This window comes from Spea bombifrons, chromosome 3, assembly GCF_027358695.1.
Source record: "Spea bombifrons isolate aSpeBom1 chromosome 3, aSpeBom1.2.pri, whole genome shotgun sequence".
NCBI lineage: Eukaryota > Metazoa > Chordata > Amphibia > Anura > Pelobatidae > Spea > Spea bombifrons.
In genome coordinates, this window is record NC_071089.1 from 109,621,093 (window position 1) to 109,640,907 (window position 19,815).

At 39.0% G+C, this 19,815-nt stretch overlaps 1 protein-coding gene across 1 annotated transcript; it reads left to right on the forward strand.

Moving 5' to 3' along the window:
• The first annotated feature begins 1,442 nt into the window (after positions 1–1,442).
• Positions 1,443–17,057, forward strand: TRIB2 (tribbles pseudokinase 2). The gene is made up of 3 exons (XM_053458787.1): positions 1,443–2,960; positions 4,312–4,604; positions 14,767–17,057. The coding sequence occupies exons 1-3, from the start codon at positions 2,691–2,693 to the stop codon at positions 15,233–15,235; spliced, it is 1,032 nt and encodes a 343-aa protein (XP_053314762.1). The 5' UTR covers positions 1,443–2,690; the 3' UTR covers positions 15,236–17,057.
• Positions 17,058–19,815: the final 2,758 nt, after the last annotated feature.

The window sequence follows — 19,815 nt, forward strand, 5'->3', positions numbered from 1 at the left end:
TACGGTTTAAAATTCAGTTGATTACAGGCCTTTTCATAAATAAACCATTTCCTCTGTGTGGTTCAAACATAACGTCCACATACTAGGGAAAGTTTTCACACCAGTCTCAGCGTGAACTGGCAGATTCTCAGGGTCAAAAGGTCTGGAGAGGTCTTCTTATTACACTTTGAAGCAATAACATTTGAGCACCCTAAATTGCATGCTTTCCAAACTGGAATATGATTACTTTAAGCCCTACCTAGATACAGGCATTTTCAAGGAGCACTCCGTCCAGCCATCATATGCACTTTAATGTATATAATAGGTGCGTTGTCCCTTTAAATACTTGTGTTATCCATTTTGCAAATGCAAACTGCGCAATCCACCATATGAATTTGCCCCTTTCCCTACCCCCCCAACTATTTCCCACGGTAAGAATAGCTATTCTTTTTTAGAGAGGGTGTCAGTGACATTAGACTGTCCCTTTTATTCAGAACATCATTTCCCCCTGTGATTTGAATAGGGAATTATTAGAATATTGTTGCACCATTAACAGAACCCTTGTGCTGGACTTTTAAAGGGTTACTTTTTGACAAGTCTCAGAGTCGGCTCTTTTAGAAGGTTCCCGGCCATATTTGCCCTTCATCCATGAACCATATTGGTTATGCCCGTGTCTCTTAAAAGGAGTCAAACAAACAGTCATACGTGTTGTCACAACAGCAGAAAAGCAGTTGCACAAAAGTCACCTGTATGACGTCAATATATTAGCCCAACCTATTAAACAAACCCCCTGACTCCTTATCATACTGCCAATAGAATGGCTCGGCCTCAATCACCCACTCTGACACTAATTAAAGTCTATGGCGAAAAGGACTTTGTTGCACAAGCAGGCCATTATTTGCATTACTGTACATAATCAGACCATGCAGCCGCTCATGCATATAGCTACATGAGAAAAATTTGTTAATACAGACATGTTTCTCGTAACCATGGCTGCCATCTCGCTGAATCAAGGGTTATCATCCCACCCTGAGACCTGTTATTATTAAGGTGTTTTTCTTGCTAGTCTGGAGCACGTGTCCATTGCGAGTTATTGCATTATGCGTGTGTCACTCTCTAATGCTTCCTCCACTTCCTGTTAACGCTGAAAATCTTAACAAAAAAACGTTACATCCTTTTAAATTTTCCTGGAAAGCCTATCTTATTATATAATGATCCCCATCCGCCGCCAGGACGACACCGGATACATTAATGTCCCCTTTTCTCTCCCCCACCCCGACTAACGTTCACACTCGACGCGAAGCACAAAAGCAGAATGAGCAGGTTAGAGAAGGCGCTCTGCCAGGCTTCGGCGGGTGGGCGGCGCCATATTTGAGCGACGGCTTTCTGAGCTTATCAGGGCTCTATTTTCACTGAGAAAGGGGGTAAGACTTATTCCGATTGGCTGCCTGCCCCAGCAGTGCTTGTGCACCGAGAGCCGGCGCTGACATTGAGTAGTGGGTCAGTGTAAGAGACGCACACGCTAACTCATGCACAGGGGAGAGATTCCCAGCCACGTAAGTACAGCACCGAGGAAGATGATGTCTTGCTAAAAAAGGGATCGGCCAGAGCCATCCCTTTTATTTTTCTTTCTTCCTTTCCCTACTACCTCTGCAAGATCACATTCCTTCTTTTATAGAGAGATATATTTTATTGCATTTTTGGGGGAGAGAAAAAAAAAAAAAAAGGAAAGAGACGCTCTCTTTTTTTTTTTGCAAGGCAATCATCTCAAATCCCAGACACAAAGAAGCCTCTAGGAAGCTGCGATCGCTCACCCTGTGCATTTTAAGTGTTTTGTCTTCTCCTGTGGAGTTTTCATGAACGGTTCCAGAACACACAGCATCACATCGTGTCTTGGAGACCATTGATCTGCTGTCCTTGATTGAACTTTACGATGTGATTAGACCCAAAGCTGCTCATCTCAATCTTGCACGTTGCTTTTGTTCGCCCTCCTCGGTGCAAGACGTGTTAACTGCTTAGACCGGTATATAAATAGACATATATATTTTTTCTATGTTCCATTAACTAGAACTGTGCAGCATATAGGAGATCCCTGCTTTTGAATTTCTCCTACTCCTTTGGAAAAGCTTAAGACGCCATCTACAGTTAATACCAAGACAACTTTTTGTTATTCTTACAGTAAAAGTCGCAGAGAACCCGGCATTAAATAACCACCGAAGAAGCAGCGTTTACAATCAAGTGAAATCTGACATTTGTGAAGAATATCGTTATTTTTTTTTCTTGCTATTCAAAATATTTTTTTAAGTATTAGTGAACCCAGAGGAGATATTCGTAAGAAGATCTGAATTTATTTTTCTTCAAGTCCATTGGTTTGCACAAGATCTGGATCGAACGTCCAGGTCATCCATTGTTTGCCAAGTTTATCCCAGCGTTCTAGAACGCTATTGTTTACCCAAGTTGTCCCAAACGTTCTACTCGCACATGCAGAATTCGCAAGCCTTAGCCTATAGCTTTTTGCCAAATCTTCACCTTTTGTGAAGCTGGTCTGGAACTTCAATTCTTCCACCTGATATTTCTTCTTGGACATTATTATTTTTTGTTGATACACGAGTATTTTTTCTTGGCTGTTGGAACCTTTTAAGAAGCACAAAAACCTGCCTGTCTGCTGGCCTTGTCCTCTCAGCCTGGGCTTTGGTTGCACTCCCATACTCATGAACATACAAAGGTCGAACCCTATCACAATCACAAGGTATGGGAGATCGAGGAACAAAACCCAGGATTTTGAAGAGTTATCATCCATAAGGTGTACAGAACCAAGTCAGAGCTTCAGCCCAAATCTTGGTTCTCCAAGTCCTCCAGAGACTCCAAGCTCGTCGCATTGCGTTTCCTGCATTGGAAAATACTTATTGTTGGAGCCTTTGGAGGGAGATCACGTTTTTCGAGCTGTACATCTGCATAGTGCAGAGGAGTTCCTGTGCAAGGTATATACAATGCATGTTCTATGTCTTCTACACACTCAAGAGCTGTAGGCACCATCTGTAGTGGTGGATGGGCAGCAGCTCTTTGAATAACCTCTGTCTAAAGGTTGAGACAATATCTCATAGTCTAGTAGGCTCTACCTAGAAAATAAGAGGTTGCAGGTGTGCAGGGAACCTGTTTTAGTTGTTACAAAGATAAAAATAGGGGAAGCTGCTTTGATCTCCACCTTGGCTGGTCTCCTAACCTGGACACAAAGCCCCCTTTTTTTGTAGAGAATACCTTGTGCTTCAAATACAGATCCTGTAGACATAAAGAGCCATTGTTTGCAGAGCAGGATCAATGGCCTCACTTTGCTTTTTAATGTTCATTCATCCATTATTACTCTGTTATATTTGTAACACATTTTGTTTGTTATGCACATAAACACTTTGATTGCCAGATGGGTGATTTACAAGATATTATCTCTCTATTATTAAATGGTTAAGTTTTGGGTTTCCATTCATCTTAAGGTTTTTTTTTTTTTGTATTTAATTATTCATCAGGCAACAAAAGGCATCTTGTGGAAATCATGTAGTCTGGTCTCCTCCAATTCATTCATAAACAATGGAACAGGAATGATGTAATTGCAAAAAAAAAAAGTCTACATGGCTAAATGATTCCCAGTGGATACAGATATGCCAAACCCTTCACTTACATTTCAATGGAATACTTTATGTAGCATTTTAATTGTATTTATAGGGTGACCCTGATGTTAATCACAGTTGCCAATCATACATTTACTGTGCTTTTAAATGCCTGTCTCTTGCATATTTACAAAAGTGAGAAAAAGGTTTAGGAAATCCAGACCCAAAATTGCATAAGCAAGGGTTGATTTAAAAAAAAAATAATAATAATAATTTTAGAAGCCATGTGTTTCTTTGCTATTAATAATTGTACATTATTTAACAGAAAATCATAATGGAGTACATTAAGTTCTGGATAAAGCTACCCCCCCCACTTTATTTTATGAGTTAAAACAGATTAGAAAGCTCAGGGGAGAGGAAAATGTGCTTAATTCCCCAAGTTATTTAATTTATTTGTGTAAAGGATTATTCTCAGTTTTTTTTTTGTTTTTTTTTTAAATCTCATAAATGCATATTAAATTATTTAGAACTATGTAACGCACACCTGGCACTCGAAGGGTTATTGTTCTTCATACAGTCATGCTTAATAGCTGTAGTCTTTCTATACCCATATGTCCTTTGTTCTAGGCTAGATGATTCCTATGTGTTCCACATTGCTGACTTATAGCTGATAACGACGATTCACTTTTATTAACTTTTTTTTGAATTGCTTATGTTTTTGTTTATTTAGGTTTTTGATATTCGCTGCTATCAGGAGTCGTTGGCACCCTGTTTTTGTCTACCTATACACAGCAACATTAACCAAATAACAGAGATCATTCTTGGAGAGACTAAAGCTTACGTGTTCTTTGAGAAGAGCCATGGGGACATGCATTCTTTTGTTCGTACCTGCAAGAAGCTTAAAGAAGAAGAGGCCGCTAAGCTTTTTTATCAAATAGTATCGGCCGTAGCACACTGTCACGATGGCGGAGTGGTACTGAGGGACCTTAAACTACGGAAATTTGTCTTTAACGACGAGGACCGGTAAGGCCGTGTTTCATTTCTCATATTGCTAAAAAATAAATAACTTTCAGGAGATGATTAAAACATATATAACGGCTACTTTTTATTTTGGCTCATTGTATATTCAAGATGAAAAATCTTTTTATTTTTCTATATGTAAAGCTGTACGTCATCGATCTGTCCGTTCTCGATATAGTTTGTTTCATTTCCCTTTTAAACCCCATTGTCCGCCTGTAAGAAAAAAACAAAAAATGTGTAGTAAACATACATGGTTTCAGGATTTCACGGTGACAAATTGAGTAATGTTTGGGTATTTTTTTGTTTACGGATTGCATAGGATTAAGTAAAAGTTTACACAAGAAAATCCCAATGATTTTCCATTGTTGATTAAGTCTGAAGCTTAATGGGTTTTGTTTTATTCATGTAAAAATTCAAATTGATAATCGGAATTGATACATTTTAGAAATGAGCGCAGTTGTTGCAGTCGTTTTGGTTTGGAACACGTTTGTGATCTGTTTCCAGCGTATTGATCTGCCCTGGGCTGAGAAGCACATGCAATATTTTGCAAGTATTTCAGTTCTTGCCGTTCGCCTGCAGGAACGGTGCCTGTGAGATTTTTTTTACGTAGGCGAGGGAGGGAAGGAGCGTGGTCTCTGATGTGTAGAATGTGTGGAATGCAGCGTACTAAATTAATCAAAATCTAGGTTATTCTATACGGAAAAAAGTGCAATACCAGCAAAATATGATGTCAGCTGGATAATAAGTTCAGTTGGCTTTTCCAAAGGGTTTAGATTAATATCTATATTTTTTTCCAATCCAGCCAGTCTGGACAGAATACCAGAATCAGTGTCCTTTTCTAGCTTGGTAATGAATTTGATTTGGCTGTCTGTGTCCCTAGATATTATTGAAATACTAGGATTATATGTTCGTATATCCATCCAACAAATTTCAAGAAAGAAATGCAGTTTAATAAAAAAAAAAAATAATCACAGGATAGTTTTGGGGTTATGGAATGACCGCTGTACTTGCGTCGAGGCTGGTTAATAATCGGTCAGGTAAGACATGGATGTGTAACAAAACATAAACCCAACTCAGATTACTATTTCATTGCCGTGTCTGAATAGCGCTAAGAATATGACGTGGATATCTTGTTTATTTAACCGACAGTCTGTCTTATTGTCCTGCCTTCACGGGGCATTCTGGAATATTGAGGTAGATTATGATCAGTTGGCTTATTTATTAGAACAATAGACCTGTCTCAGTGGTTTATTAATCTGCACGGAGAATCTCATAAGGTGTTATCTGTATCAGTGTCACGTTGGCTGGAAGAACCGATCGCTCAAATATCCTTCTAGATGATACCATTTGCTTTATGGTTATGTTTATCTTACAGCTAAAGGTCTTTATAGACCACAAGTATAGGAGAAAATAGCTTGCTCATCTTATGTTTTTTTTTTTTATTATTATTTATTTATTTATTTTGTATAAATGATGAGCTAAAACTTGTGTGTTTTGATAAATGATCAAGGAAGAAAATGTGTTTTCATAATTGAAGAATTAAATGCAACAGGTCTTAAGATCCTCTACTAAACATTAGACTCTTGGGTTGACCTCGTTTTTATGAATCCTATACAATAATACCATTATCGTCCTTGGTCTACAGGACTCTTTGTAATAGGATGGAGCAGCTGGACCCTATTGTAGGACTGAAGAAATAAGTGATGTTTGGGGGTGTATTATTTTTTTTTTTATTTTTTTTTTTAAACACAATACATAAGCTATGTAAAGTTCAATGATCCTCAAATGTCATTGAACCCAGTTTAACAAAGGTAAAATAGTCCTTGGGGTTAAACATGAATCAATGGAATTGCATTGATGATAAACTACATGAATATGGTTAATTTTAGTAATGCTAAATCTGTATCTGTAACGGTGACTTACTCTTTAAAGTAAGACAAATTTAACGCCTAGGGGCATACATCATTCTTTCAGGGGCCTAGTTTCCATCAGCTATAGCTATTGTTACAGAAATCTTTGTTTTCTAGCACCCGGAACAGTAACTCGGTCTGTCTTTCATTCTGTCGTCTAAAGTGCATAATATTTATTTTAAATTTGTAGTTATCCATATATGGTCATGTTGAACCACATCATGTGCCTCTTATAGTACCATTTATGATGTGGTTGCACTCCAGTCGTACAACACAAGGTTTTAACCCTCTGAGTTTTGCTTTTTTTTTTTTTTTTAAAAACTCGTGTCGTGGAGAGCTTTGTGGGAATAACAGTTGCTTTCTAGAATAAAATAGATTAGTGTAGTCTGAAAATGGATCTAGTTCCACACGGCATTCTTGTGGCTTGAGTTACATTGCAGGGGAAACTGGTGAGGCTGGAGTCTCTGGAATGTTTAGCATTTAACTGCTTTCTAGGAAGATTAATACTTTACATATATGTGTGGATTACAATTACAGGGTTTAGATAAAACATTTGTTTTTCTGTGTTTTTTTTCTTCTTTGTGTGTAGTAAGTAGTTCATAGGTGGTCCCACAATTTGTTTGCTTAGGAGATGTCGTCTAACAGTCTTAGTTTATATCGTACATGGTTCCTAACAAGCATTGATTAGAGATTGGGTGGGAAAACCCCCCAGATCTATTAGGTCCAAACCTGCTGTTGATCTAGAAGAAGGAAACAAAAACACATTAAAGGAATGCATTATCAGCGTATTTTGGAAACCTAGTCAAATGATTAACCAACCCAGTATTGTACGGTGTCACATTGTAGCAACCTTGTGCATTTTATTGAGCATGGTTTGGAATCACGCACTGGCAGAGAGGTGAATGAGTTTTCTGGGGTTTATCTTTTGTCGTTAACGGCATTTTTCCTTGTGTCATTTATGGCAGTCAGCTGATTTACTAATAATATCGGTAACCCCGTTGACCTCAGTCAAAATGAATTGAGTGCAAACAGAGCTTGAGGAAATTGTTAATCAGGTTTAGAAAAGAATATAATGTAATCTGGGTTGCATGCAAAATGATGTCGTGTCAAACGTACAAGGAACAAATCTATTTTTTTAAGGCTTTTCAAATGAGAGCATTGTTTGTCTTACATTCTAAGGAAAAGAGCTTTTCACGCTCCTTCCTCGATGTGTAAGCGTTGGCTTTGTGTACAAACATATCTAATAGGGCCTTTCCAAATTTGGTTGCCCTTGACAGTATGTGGGTGGCCAGTGAATGTTGTTGCCATATGTGAACCTCATTTGTTTAACGCTGGAGACAAGATAAAAATTTGTCCTTGCAGACATCACATCATATTGAAGCCAACTTCCTTCTATTAACAGACTGGTCTAGACGCCTCTGATACTATTAGGGTTAGTCGAATATATTTATTAATTTAAATACATTTTAAGTTGGGTTTTAAACAGTAGGATAAGACTATATACCCCTATGAAAGGCCTTAACGGGAATAAGGCAAACTGTTTCACTGATTTGTAATTCTAGAACCGATCCTTGGGCAACCCTACTATAGGGCGGACACTCCCACTGTTTGGATGATATGTAATACAAAATAAATTTAATGCAAGGTATATCCATTTTGGAACGTCTAATCAATCACTTATAATAAAACATAAATTAGAACGGTTCATGCTGAATTAAATTTACTCTTGCCGTGATATCCTTTAGTCAGAATTTATGGGTTTCCAGAGGAGACGTTTGAGAATGTACACTTAATGCCTTTGAAAATATGAATATTTATAATAAAACTATATGGCACATCTAGTCTGCCCGTTTTCACTGATGGAAAGACTCAGACCTTTACCTTTACGCCTATCCCATACATGTTTAAATTCCCTTACGTTACTAACCTCTTACTTCTGCTCGGAGACCTGTTCCATTAACCTACTACTCTCTGTAAAGTAAAACTTCCTTACATTGCACCTGAGTAGGGCTGCAACTAACGATTATTTTAATAATCGATTAATCGGCCGATTATTTTTTCGATTAATCGATTAATCGGATAAAAAAAACAATATGCAAATTTTTCGTTTATTTAAAAGAATTTTGCATTGTGCCCCCACCCCTTTGCACTGTGCCCCCACCCTCACTCTGCCCTGCATCCCCACCCCCACTCTGCCCTGCACCCAGTCTCACAGCCTGCCCTGCACCCAGTCTCACAGCCTGCCCTGCATCCCCACTCTGCCCTGCACCCAGTCTCACACCCTGCCCTGCACCCAGTCTCACACCCTGCCCTGCACCCAGTCTCACAGCCTGCCCTGCACCCAGTCTCACAGCCTGCCCTGCACCCAGTCTCACAGCCTGCCCTGCACCCAGTCTCACAGCCTGCCCTGCACCCAGTCTCACAGCCTGCCCTGCACCCAGTCTCACAGCCTGCCCTGCATCCCCACTCTGCCCTGCACCCAGTCTCACACCCTGCCCTGCACCCAGTCTCACACCCTGCCCTGCCCTGCACCCAGTCTCACAGCCTGCCCTGCACCCAGTCTCACAGCCTGCCCTGCACCCAGTCTCACAGCCTGCCCTGCACCCAGTCTCACAGCCTGCCCTGCACCCAGTCTCACAGCCTGCCCTGCACCCAGTCTCACAGCCTGCCCTGCATCCCCACTCTGCCCTGCACCCAGTCTCACACCCTGCCCTGCACCCAGTCTCACACCCTGCCCTGCCCTGCACCCAGTCTCACAGCCTGCCCTGCACCCAGTCTCACAGCCTGCCCTGCACCCCCACTCTGCTCTGCACCCAGTCTCACACCCTGCCCTGCCCCCCCACCCCCACTCTACTCTGCACCCAGTCTCACACCCTGCCCTGCATCCCAACCCCCACTCTGCTCTGCACCCAGTCTGCCACCCTGCCCTCCCACCCCCACTCTGACCTGCATCCAGTCTCCTGGCCCCACTCTGCCCTGCACTCACATCCTGCCCTGCATCCCCTGCCCCCCCACCCCCTGTGCCGCGGACCCCCCACCCCCTGTGCCGCGGACCCCCCACCCCCTGTGCCGCGGACCCCCCACTGTGCAGCGCACCCCCCCCCACTGTGCAGCGCACCCCCCCACTCACTCTGCCGCGCACCCACACACACACTCTGCCGCGCGCACACACGCACACACGCACACACGCACACACGCACGCGCACACACACACACACACACACACACACACACACACACACACACTCTGCCGCGCACCCAGTCTCGCACATAAACATTCGCACAGACAATAGACAAAGAGTACTTACCTCCGCTACGAACTTGTTCCACTTCCAACTACTTCCAAGTAGACGCGCGTCACATCCGTCGTCACGTAGCTTGAAGAAGGCGGAGACTGCAGAGCGTGGAGCAGAAGCGGGGAACGCTGGCGGAGGTAAGTAAAAGGAGCCTAGTGCTCCAACAACGAATTGATCACTCGATTAATCGATAACGGAAATCGTTATCGATGATTTCCGTTATCGATTATTATCGATTTTATCGATTCGTTGTTTCAGCTCTACACCTGAGCCTCCGACCCTCTAGTTTTAGATTATGGAATCCATCTTGATTGGTTACTATGGTGATAAGACTGTGTTCCTACCGATTGGACCATTCCTTGCCACTTTTCATACTGGACCAAACTACTAATATATAATATATGACAATTTTTAATACCCCCCCCCATCCAATGCCGTAATCATCAAGGGGAAGGAGAAGCAACATTCTGTGTAAGCTATGGGAAAGGGTGTTTTCCATCCCGAAACATGAATGTTTCAGTAACGTTATTACATAATAGTTTCCAAAGCCTTGATCTTGATTACGGTGCATTCCTCAGTTACGATCAGCGGTTGCACAAGTTACCAAGAGCTGCGTTTTGATTTTTATTGAAACTGCAGTTCAAACTACAACGTCGGCCTCTGAGTAAACAAGGCTTGTGTTGGGAAAGGCCTTTGGCAGAGCATGGAGGATATGGTGGCTTCTGTCACATCAGCACATTCCTCAATGAGTAATGTGTAAGTCTGACTGTTGCTCAGCATTTTGTCACTTCTCGACGTAGCAAAAGTTCAAGCCCGTCCTCTGTCCCCTTTGCTCTTTTTGTCGCTCAGGCTGGCACATGACTTTAGTCGGACATATTTTCTTCTTGTCTAGCATGGGATTGGTGGTTCCTTTTGCACTGGACATTAAAGAATGAGAAGGCCGACAGCCTGGAGCTGGTTTCAAGACGATATACTTGAGGCAACTAGCGTTTACAGTAACATCTGTAATGTGAACTAGAAACCAACTTTATTATTGCGCAATCAAATTTATGTATTTGAAAGTCTCTTTATTAACGATATCCCAATTTCAGTGGAGATTCCTCAGTCCCCGTAGAAATGTCAGACTCTATCCTGCAATGGGTATTTAGTTTTCGATAAAGCAAAGAAAGCTTTGGAAATGCTAGGAGCCGCCATCTTGTTTTTTTTTGTAGCAAACACAGCTGTAAGTGCATGTTTTTTTTTTTTCGTTTTTTTTTCCTTCACTTTTATTGTTCTAAAAAAAACCCAAAAAAAACAACAAAGTATTGGCTGGGTTCCTTTACTTTTTTTTTTACACTAATTAGAATACATGATTTTTTTTTTTTGTTTTTTTTTATTACCTATTGCCATTGTCAAAGTAGTGCTATTATACAATCGGACTCGGGCAACCTGTTGCTTTTTTATAACAATATTTTCCTTGCCAAAATTACAAAATCATCATGTCTCTCCTAACATTTTGTTTTCACTGTAACTGCAAGCACCAAAACCTAAACGCAAATAAAATTTCAAGTTGTTAAAGGTTACTCACACATAAAAATGTAACTATGACGGCATGAACACCCTCTTTAAACTTGTTCTATCACTAATTAAAGGTATCTTCTATTTTATTTGGATAGGCTTTAAAGGTGCTGCTCCACTTCGACAAAACACTTTTTTTTAGCGTGGAAATTTTTTTAAACTCTTTACGAAAAGTAAGATAATTCTACAGTTGTTTTGTTTTTATCACCTATGTGCTTTTGAGACACATGATTCATAGAGGGGGAAAAAAAATTACACAAAAGTCAGTCAGCCTTAGGAACAGCTGACGCTTTACCCAGGGAAACATATATATATATATATATATATATAATATATATATTTTTTTTTTTTTTTGTTCATACGAGCTTTGGTAATGCACAGCTGAGAAATGGACGCACACCTTATGTTTGCCCTGTCTGTTTGGTAAACTGCTGCATGCATGAATTGATTATATACACATAATCTGTAGTACAAAGGCAGCGCATGTGGCATACAAGTATATTTACACAGTGGTTGGGTAAACAAGTCTGTTAATGCAAACTACCTCCCACGAATGCAGTGGCTATAGTGTGAGCCTTATTTCCAGTTTTACCTCTTATCGGTTGCTGTGGAACATGTAAATGGACCCGCTCATGTATGTAGAACCTTGTATGCTATGATCATGGTCTTCTACCTGCCCTGAAATAATGCTAGAGTGCTGAGAGGATTAACAAAACCTATAGGCCTGTTCATATATTCATATTCTTTACATATACCCTTTGGAACATAGATAGATTAGCGTCACAGCCTGTTGTGTGGCCCTTTTGGATTGAGTTCAAGGTTTTTGGTTTTTTTAACCCATTTAATTCGTACAGGAGTTAATGACAAATGGTTTATGGTTCACGTTTTATGATCGTATCCGGTTAATATGTTTTATTTACAATTTGCTCTTTTGTAGTAAATGATTGTGACCGTTCCATACAAAGTATGCATAACATGGGCCGGGCCGGCCCAGTGCATGGGATAGATTTAAAGGAACTCTAAAACCAGACCGAGTATTGATTAAGGTCTGAGCCTTTACATCGGGAAACGGGCACACAGACTGAATGGGCCTAATGGTTCTTATCCTCTGTTGAATGTTCTCTTTCTATCATGCAGGTGATGAAGGGGGCTCTGGGTTTGGTAAGGGGGCTCCTCTACCGGGTTTAATCTTATGTTAAGAAGCCGGTATTGGACAGAATGCGAGAGACTTGGCTTGCCTAGGGTGGAAGAAAAGCCAGGGAAAGTAGCCTTTTGACCTCATTCCAGTTTAATTTTAAAATGTTAATTCCTACCATAAAAAATGGCTCATTACCACTTACAAAATACAGCATTAATTTCCAGCTATCCATTTTGTACTCGTCGGGGTTCTGAAAAAAAAGAAAATGTGATTATTTCTGTTTAAATTTTCAGGTCCAAATATACATCTTATTGATCGGTTAGCTTAACATATTCAAAAGCTCTAGCATTGTGTAAAGATTTATATAATTAGAACATGCATTGTAAAGGTTGTTGCTCGTCTTACCACCCCCCCCCATAAAGAACATTTGACCCGTACTTTTGATTTTCCTTTCGAGAACTATAAGGCCAACGCATTCAGGGCCTCTTTAGAGATTGAGCTGAATGCGAAATTTTTCCATTACTGGTAAGGGGAAACCACTGAAGTACATCTGTAATTCTCGGAGACGGCATCGACGTCTCTGTTTCCATAGAAACGGGCAGGGAAATCCATGAGCGGTAATTCTGCTCCGATTTTTCTCTTTATCAAGATGCCTTTCGCGTTTCTATTTTAATTTCCCCCGGATTTTCCAGCAAAGTCTTCTTAGCTAAGTGAGGCCATTGATTTATTTCATCCACACCTACCCTAAATCTATTTAATTACTAAACAATAATGGCTTTGCAGAAAGCTCGGTCGTGGTGAGCTGGGTGATGATATGAATGATGTAAACAGATGTGTTGATCTGTGAAATGGGTTTTCTAGCAGTCTAATTGATCAGGTGATTCTTGTTTGCTGTACAGAAGGGTATAGAATGTTGAATGCCGTGATTGAGCTCGCATTAAAGTGCCTTTTGTCCTGAAGGGGGTTCCCTGTCTGTTTCCAAGGATACAGAGATACATTTCCTGTTTTCAATGGCATGACGGCCTCTGATTACTTTTGTGGTTTCGTTCTCCGCTAATGGGAAAGCATTCACAGCCTCGATTGCTTCCTCTTTTTAAATGTTTCTGACTTCAGAGCAGAAACGCAATCTAATCAGAAATGGTATTGATCCCAGCGTTCTATCTAGGCTTTTTATTGTCTGCAACATGACGGAAAACGTATAATAACTAAACTGATTAAGAAATATGGAATCTGACGGCAGATAAGAACCATTCGGCCTATCTGGTCTGCCTGTTGCTTACTTTAAGTAACGCAGTTTCTTGGGGAATGGTTTAAGAAATATAGAAAATATAATTTCAGCTTTGTTTCATTATAGCCAAATTATTTCCTGGTGTATTGTGTTAGAATGTGGTGTTGATGCCATGCCCGTGCGGTATGACAGATGGGTCGTATTCCACAGGTGTTGCATTTAGGTCATCTTATTATCGTGTTACTGGTGTTTCATGTAATACCCTTGTCCTGTCAGCTTGCTATAGCGTTTGTTGTGTAGCCAATGGGCCAGAAGACTCTCTAATGGGAATCCCACAGCCAGAACTGTGCTCTTTGCATCTGTGTGGTTTCTATAATTTGATTTGTGGTAATGTATCATTAAACAAGATTTGGATGTAGTCTGAAGAGCAAAATTCTTTATAGTAACCCAAGTGTAGTTTTTTTTTGGGGGGGGCACAAAGATGTTTTATTCTACAGTAAGAATGTCAGTGAGGGCTAACTCATAGCTCTACATGGCTACTGACAATATTTTCCTGTACCATGTGTGGTTAAGGTCTACCTATTACTTTTTAACAGACCATTTCAAGGAATACAATTCTTTGACCCTAGATACCAAAGTTTGTAATGACAACCGTTTTTTCTTTTTGTTGTAGACAAATCCTAAAGGCACATTCTATCTATTCTTCTCAATATAACAGGTTTTAAAGCCCTCCCCTGAAATAATTGCTCAACTATGTCAGATTTTATGTTGGTTATACATTGTCACTGTTCAATTATTTATGGTCTCATTTTACACGTTACACTTTGATTAATATTGATAGATTGAAAGGCGTTGTCATAGCAGCAAGAAAAAATGTATGCCTGTTTAAGAATATTTAAGTAATAAGTGGGTGACTGATTTTGGTTGCATCCAGGTGTATCTTGTTTTAGATGAATAACCAGCATGTAATCCATCAATTTAATGTATTTAATTTTCAGAAAAATGATTTTTTTCTTCTTTTTGCTATGTGTTTCAGGACTAAAGTCAAACTGGAGAGCTTGGAAGATGCTTATGTTTTAGCTGGTAGTGATGACTCCCTCTCTGACAAGCATGGATGCCCTGCGTATGTAAGTCCAGAAATCTTGAACACAAATGGCAGCTACTCTGGAAAAGCTGCTGATGTATGGAGTCTAGGTGTCATGCTATATACCATGTTGGTTGGACGTTATCCATTTCATGATATCGAACCTAGTTCTTTGTTCAGCAAAATCCGCCGTGGTCAGTTTAGCATTCCAGAGACATTATCTCCAAAGGCAAAATGCCTCATACGTAGCATTCTTCGCCGAGAACCTTCAGAAAGGCTGACATCTCAAGAAATTCTGGACCACCCTTGGTTTACGACAGATTTCAATGCGTTGAATTCAGGATATGGTGCTAAAGAAGTATCAGATCAACTTGTGCCTGATGTCAACATGGATGAGGACACGGACCCATTTTTTAACTGAGCACAAAACTAGTTTATTTTCGGTACTTGAGTAGAATGTGGCCACATGAAGGAGTCCTGTCTGATCGTGTTATTCAAAATCTATATTGTCCTAATGTGGCACCATTATAAATGCTACTCTGGGATTTGGTTTTGAGAAGATACATCTGCAAGGAACTGCTATACACATGTAGCATCAAGGCTGCTATCACTTTTTGTTTGGAGAGCATCAGCATGAATCAATTGTAGCTATTCCCTATCTGAATCCAAGGAGACTGCACGTAACCCCCTTTCTGGTGCATCTATGTCACTCTTATTATACAAAAAATTAAAAATGTTTTGCCTGTCACATCTTGGCAATGCACTGTTAGCTATTTTACTTCTGCCATTGTTCAGGGAAGGTACAATTGGCTTACCCCCCAACCGTTGTCCAGAAATCTTGAACACACTTGTTTTTTTTTGTTTTTTTTTTGCTGTGTATGTCTATTCCTTGTAGTAATTGGGGATAAATAATAATAATAAAAGTATACATACCAAGTAGACACACTGACATGCTAAATGTGGGTGCTAAAAATATAAAGCATTAATTTCATGTATTTTTTTTTTTTATAGCAATCTTTCAACTTTTATTTTCCGTATTATTATAAACTACTTAATGTTCTTATCAAGGCTTAACGTCGTAATGGTTTGTTTCCTTTAGGGGAAATGACTTTAACAAGCTGTTCGTTTCTGTAAAATAGTTTTGCCATAGAAAGCTGTAATAATTCAAACATCCAGATGTTTTATCGCTATGTTAACGGGAGAACAACGTTACCTTTTGGAAGAAATAAACAGGGTTTGATATACTGGCTTTTTAATTTGTCATCTTGCATTCACAGCCAGAACGATAAGCTGCAGAGCCATTTTAAAGAATGGATTCCAAGTTGGTATCTCCACATTTTCAAAATACCTATTAATACATAACATTTCAATAGAAATCATATTTATAAGCTAACACTTTTTTTTCTCTCCCCTATTAAAGACATGCATTAAAATGCACCTGTTTTGTCAAGAATTCTCTTATTTATTTTAAAGGAAATGTCACAGTAGTGATGTATTAAGCCAGTACTTCTATTAAATTACGGGTTAACTTAAAATGACATGTTACATGCTGTACTTAACATTTTTTATATTTTTTTTTTTTTATTTTATTTTTGTCCAGGCACTTCTGTCCCTAGATTTTTTCTTTTTTTTTTTTTTTTTTTTTTTAAATATATTATAGCTAAGCCGGCATTCATTTTTTCCCCTATTTCTATACTGCTCTATAATATAAAATATCCGCATAAATATTTGTGTTCTCCAGTACCTCAGTTGTTCTAATTATACTGCTTGTATCTGTTTTGTGAATTGGTCACGTTTTTCGGTAGGTACATGTAGATTCTGTAAGTATGTAAAATGTTACTTGAATTTGTGCTTAATTATAGTATGTGGCATGTGCGTACAGCTACTTGGCATTTGACTTTGGGACACTGTTTGCCTGCCCTGTGGGAATTATTTTTTTAAGGATGATATAGCTAAAAAAATACAAAGTTTCAGCTGACCTTGGTTACAGAAAGGAGTGATAATCCTACGCTCATAGATGGTGCTGCGTTGAGATGGACCTTTTTAATTTTGTATTCTTTTTGATTTATTTGCCCCAATCCCACCACCTACCTAATTCCCTCTTTAAAGTACATTGTAAGAAGAGTGACTGGTGATACAATGCATGGTGGGGTATTACTGCCTCTGGTGCTTTGAATGTTATGTACTATGGTTTTAATGTTTTTGTCCTAATCTCTTCAATAAATTGTGCATATTTAACTAAAGTGCATTTTATATTTTGATTTGGCTCATTTACAAAACCTGAGTTTGTTCCAACACTGGAGGAGGAAAAAAGGTTCAACTTTACAACTGCTTGCCTAGGATGTTCCTCAATACTTTAAGGATTATACTGAAATTTGTAACTACCACTTTTAATGTTGTTCATTAATAGGAAAAAGCAAAGTTGTACAGCATTGTACCATAGGTTGGGAGCAAACACCCCCGTGCTCTCCTACTTTTTAGAATATTGGGCATCATGGGCTGCTTGGTGATCTTCCCTAGCTGCCCCAGCAACCTCTAAGATTGATTGAGGTCTGTGCATTTGTAGCCTAGATGTCAATCACATGGTTCCATGCTCCAGAATATGCCGCCATAAAATAAATGGAGTAGCGGTCTATTTTGGTGGCTGCCCAGACCTCTAGCATGACTTTCAGTCCTCTATCTGTTAAGGGGGGGGACACGTGAAAGCTACATAAGGTTAAGCCCAGGGCTTGGCCAAGTTAAAGACTACCCTGGCCACTGGAATTATCAGGGAGTGCAAATATCCAGTGTGGATTTAGGTAATGAAAGGTATTGGACGTAGGGCACCCTACCACCCAGGCACACAACTCCTTAAGATCTGTACATTATGTATGAAATGGACCAAAAATACTTCGGAAGAACAGAATAGAAAGTATAACTACTTGTTAATATTATGGTATGCCGTTGCATAAGTCAGTAGTTTGCATTCAGCACACCAAGTAAACCTATATAATGGTAATTAAAACATATATATATATATATATATATATATATATATATATATATATATATATATATATATATATATAGATATATGCCATCTTTATAGCAGCTGTTTTAAAGTCTTTTCTCCTGATCCGCATGATTACTTCGGTTATCTCCTCCTTGTTGCTAAGCATTAATTGCTTTGATAGCCATTATGAGGAGACTGTAGGAAATTTTAAGACAGGTAATTGATTAGATCTGCTAGATAAATGTATCCAGTACCTCAAATTACACTTGACAACAAAGAAAGTTATGCTAAAAAGGTTGTGGTAAGTGATTTATGGGAAGAAAACAAAATATATGAATTAACATTTTTATGAAAATGTGTTTATTTACAGCGGATTTAATTATAAACACATGCATTAGGGGCCAAAAGTACTAAAGCCTTAAGATATGTGAATTAAAACTCCACGTATCACAGTGATAATGACAAAGGCCATGAAACCATGTTGCTTGGCTTAGCTGCAAAATTTCCATCTGTGTCCTATTTTCAACTTGGTATTTTGGTTCATTCAGTGAAACTATTTTAAATTATTCAGTGTGATTCCAATTATGCTCTCAGCACTATATTTAAACCTCAAATCTAAACGAGAATAGCTCATTATTCTGGATAATAGAAAGTTACATATTGGATGTTGCTGCAAATTTTATTTTTGTGTCCCGTAATATGTTAGCCAAATATCATGTATGTGCATTTAATTTATTAATAAATCACCCTAAAGTAGCTTAATGCACCCCAAAGATGCACAAGACCAAAGAGATCGCAAGGCAATGAAGAAGCCTGGTGATCAACTACCATCACCCGAAACGGTTAGGCCTTGGACTTGTATACTGTAGGTTCCAATATGGAAGCCGTGCATCGAAGTTTATGAAAGAAAAAAAGTTGCAATAATAGCTTCCTAGCTCAAATACATTTTATTGGATACAAACCTTTTATCTATGGAAACTACACCATTCCACGCAAGAGAACATGAGCCTTCGATACTTTGATGTGCCTGTAGTTTGCATCACCATATAAAATAATCACAGAATAATAATGATTGATTAGAAGAAAGAGGATAATGTAATTTCTCCACTCTAAGTCAAAAAAAAAGTTCTTTAGGAACTTTTACCATTTCCCCCCCCCATAATAAAAATTGTACTATTTAACCCACATATAATTGCCCTGATCGTGTTACACCTTATATAAGTACTAACGTGGAGCTTGAACATAGTCAGGAAAATACACAGTAAAAATAAATTCATAGAATATTCAGCTCTTGATTTTCTGATTTTTTTTTTTTTAATCATTTTTTTTCTTACAGCTCTTCTAGAAAATAAAAATGTAAAAGAGGACATGTGCATATTTTGGAGGAATTGTGAAGAACCTCTCTAGATTAGATTTTATCTCCTGATTAGAAGTTCATACGTTTGAGTACATTGGTTTTTTTTTTTAGCTGGTCGCAAGGATACTTTTGTACTAACAAAAAAGTGCATCCCAACTAGACAAATCATCATGGTAAGATCCATGCCTTCAGTAGTAGTGTTCACGAAATTCACTAATTAATGGGCATTGCACAGGCTCTGTCAGCTGCACTGAATTTCCAAAAAGTTTATTTTTCCTTTGACGAGGTCTCCTGTAACTTGTTTTCGAGATACACAGCAGAGCTTTACCAATCCCCTACCAGGGAGAAGATATTCCGTTTATTGTGAACACTTTCCTCATTGGCCATTATAAAGATTAGTTCTGCCTTTGCAGAATAAAAAAATATAGGGCAATTCAAACACCAAACTTGCACATGTTTAGTACATTAAATAAGCCCATAAAATGAATGTTTGCAGAAATATCTACCTCTACGGATGCCACCGTATAAATATACTTATATTCTGCCTGGAATACGCAGAATTACTGGCTAAGAAGGCCGTGAGTATTTACCTAGCTCATGGTTATTAATTATTACAGATAGGTCAGTTAAAAGATGTTTTTTTTTTATTTAG

Coding starts and splice junctions, on each gene's coding strand:
- TRIB2 (XM_053458787.1), top strand. CDS start 2,691: ATGAACATACAAAGGTCGAACCCTATCACAATCACAAGGTATGGGAGA. Junction 2,961..4,311: donor CAGAGGAGTTCCTGTGCAAG/GTATATACAATG, acceptor TTGTTTATTTAG/GTTTTTGATATTCGCTGCTA. Junction 4,605..14,766: donor GTCTTTAACGACGAGGACCG/GTAAGGCCGTGT, acceptor TATGTGTTTCAG/GACTAAAGTCAAACTGGAGA.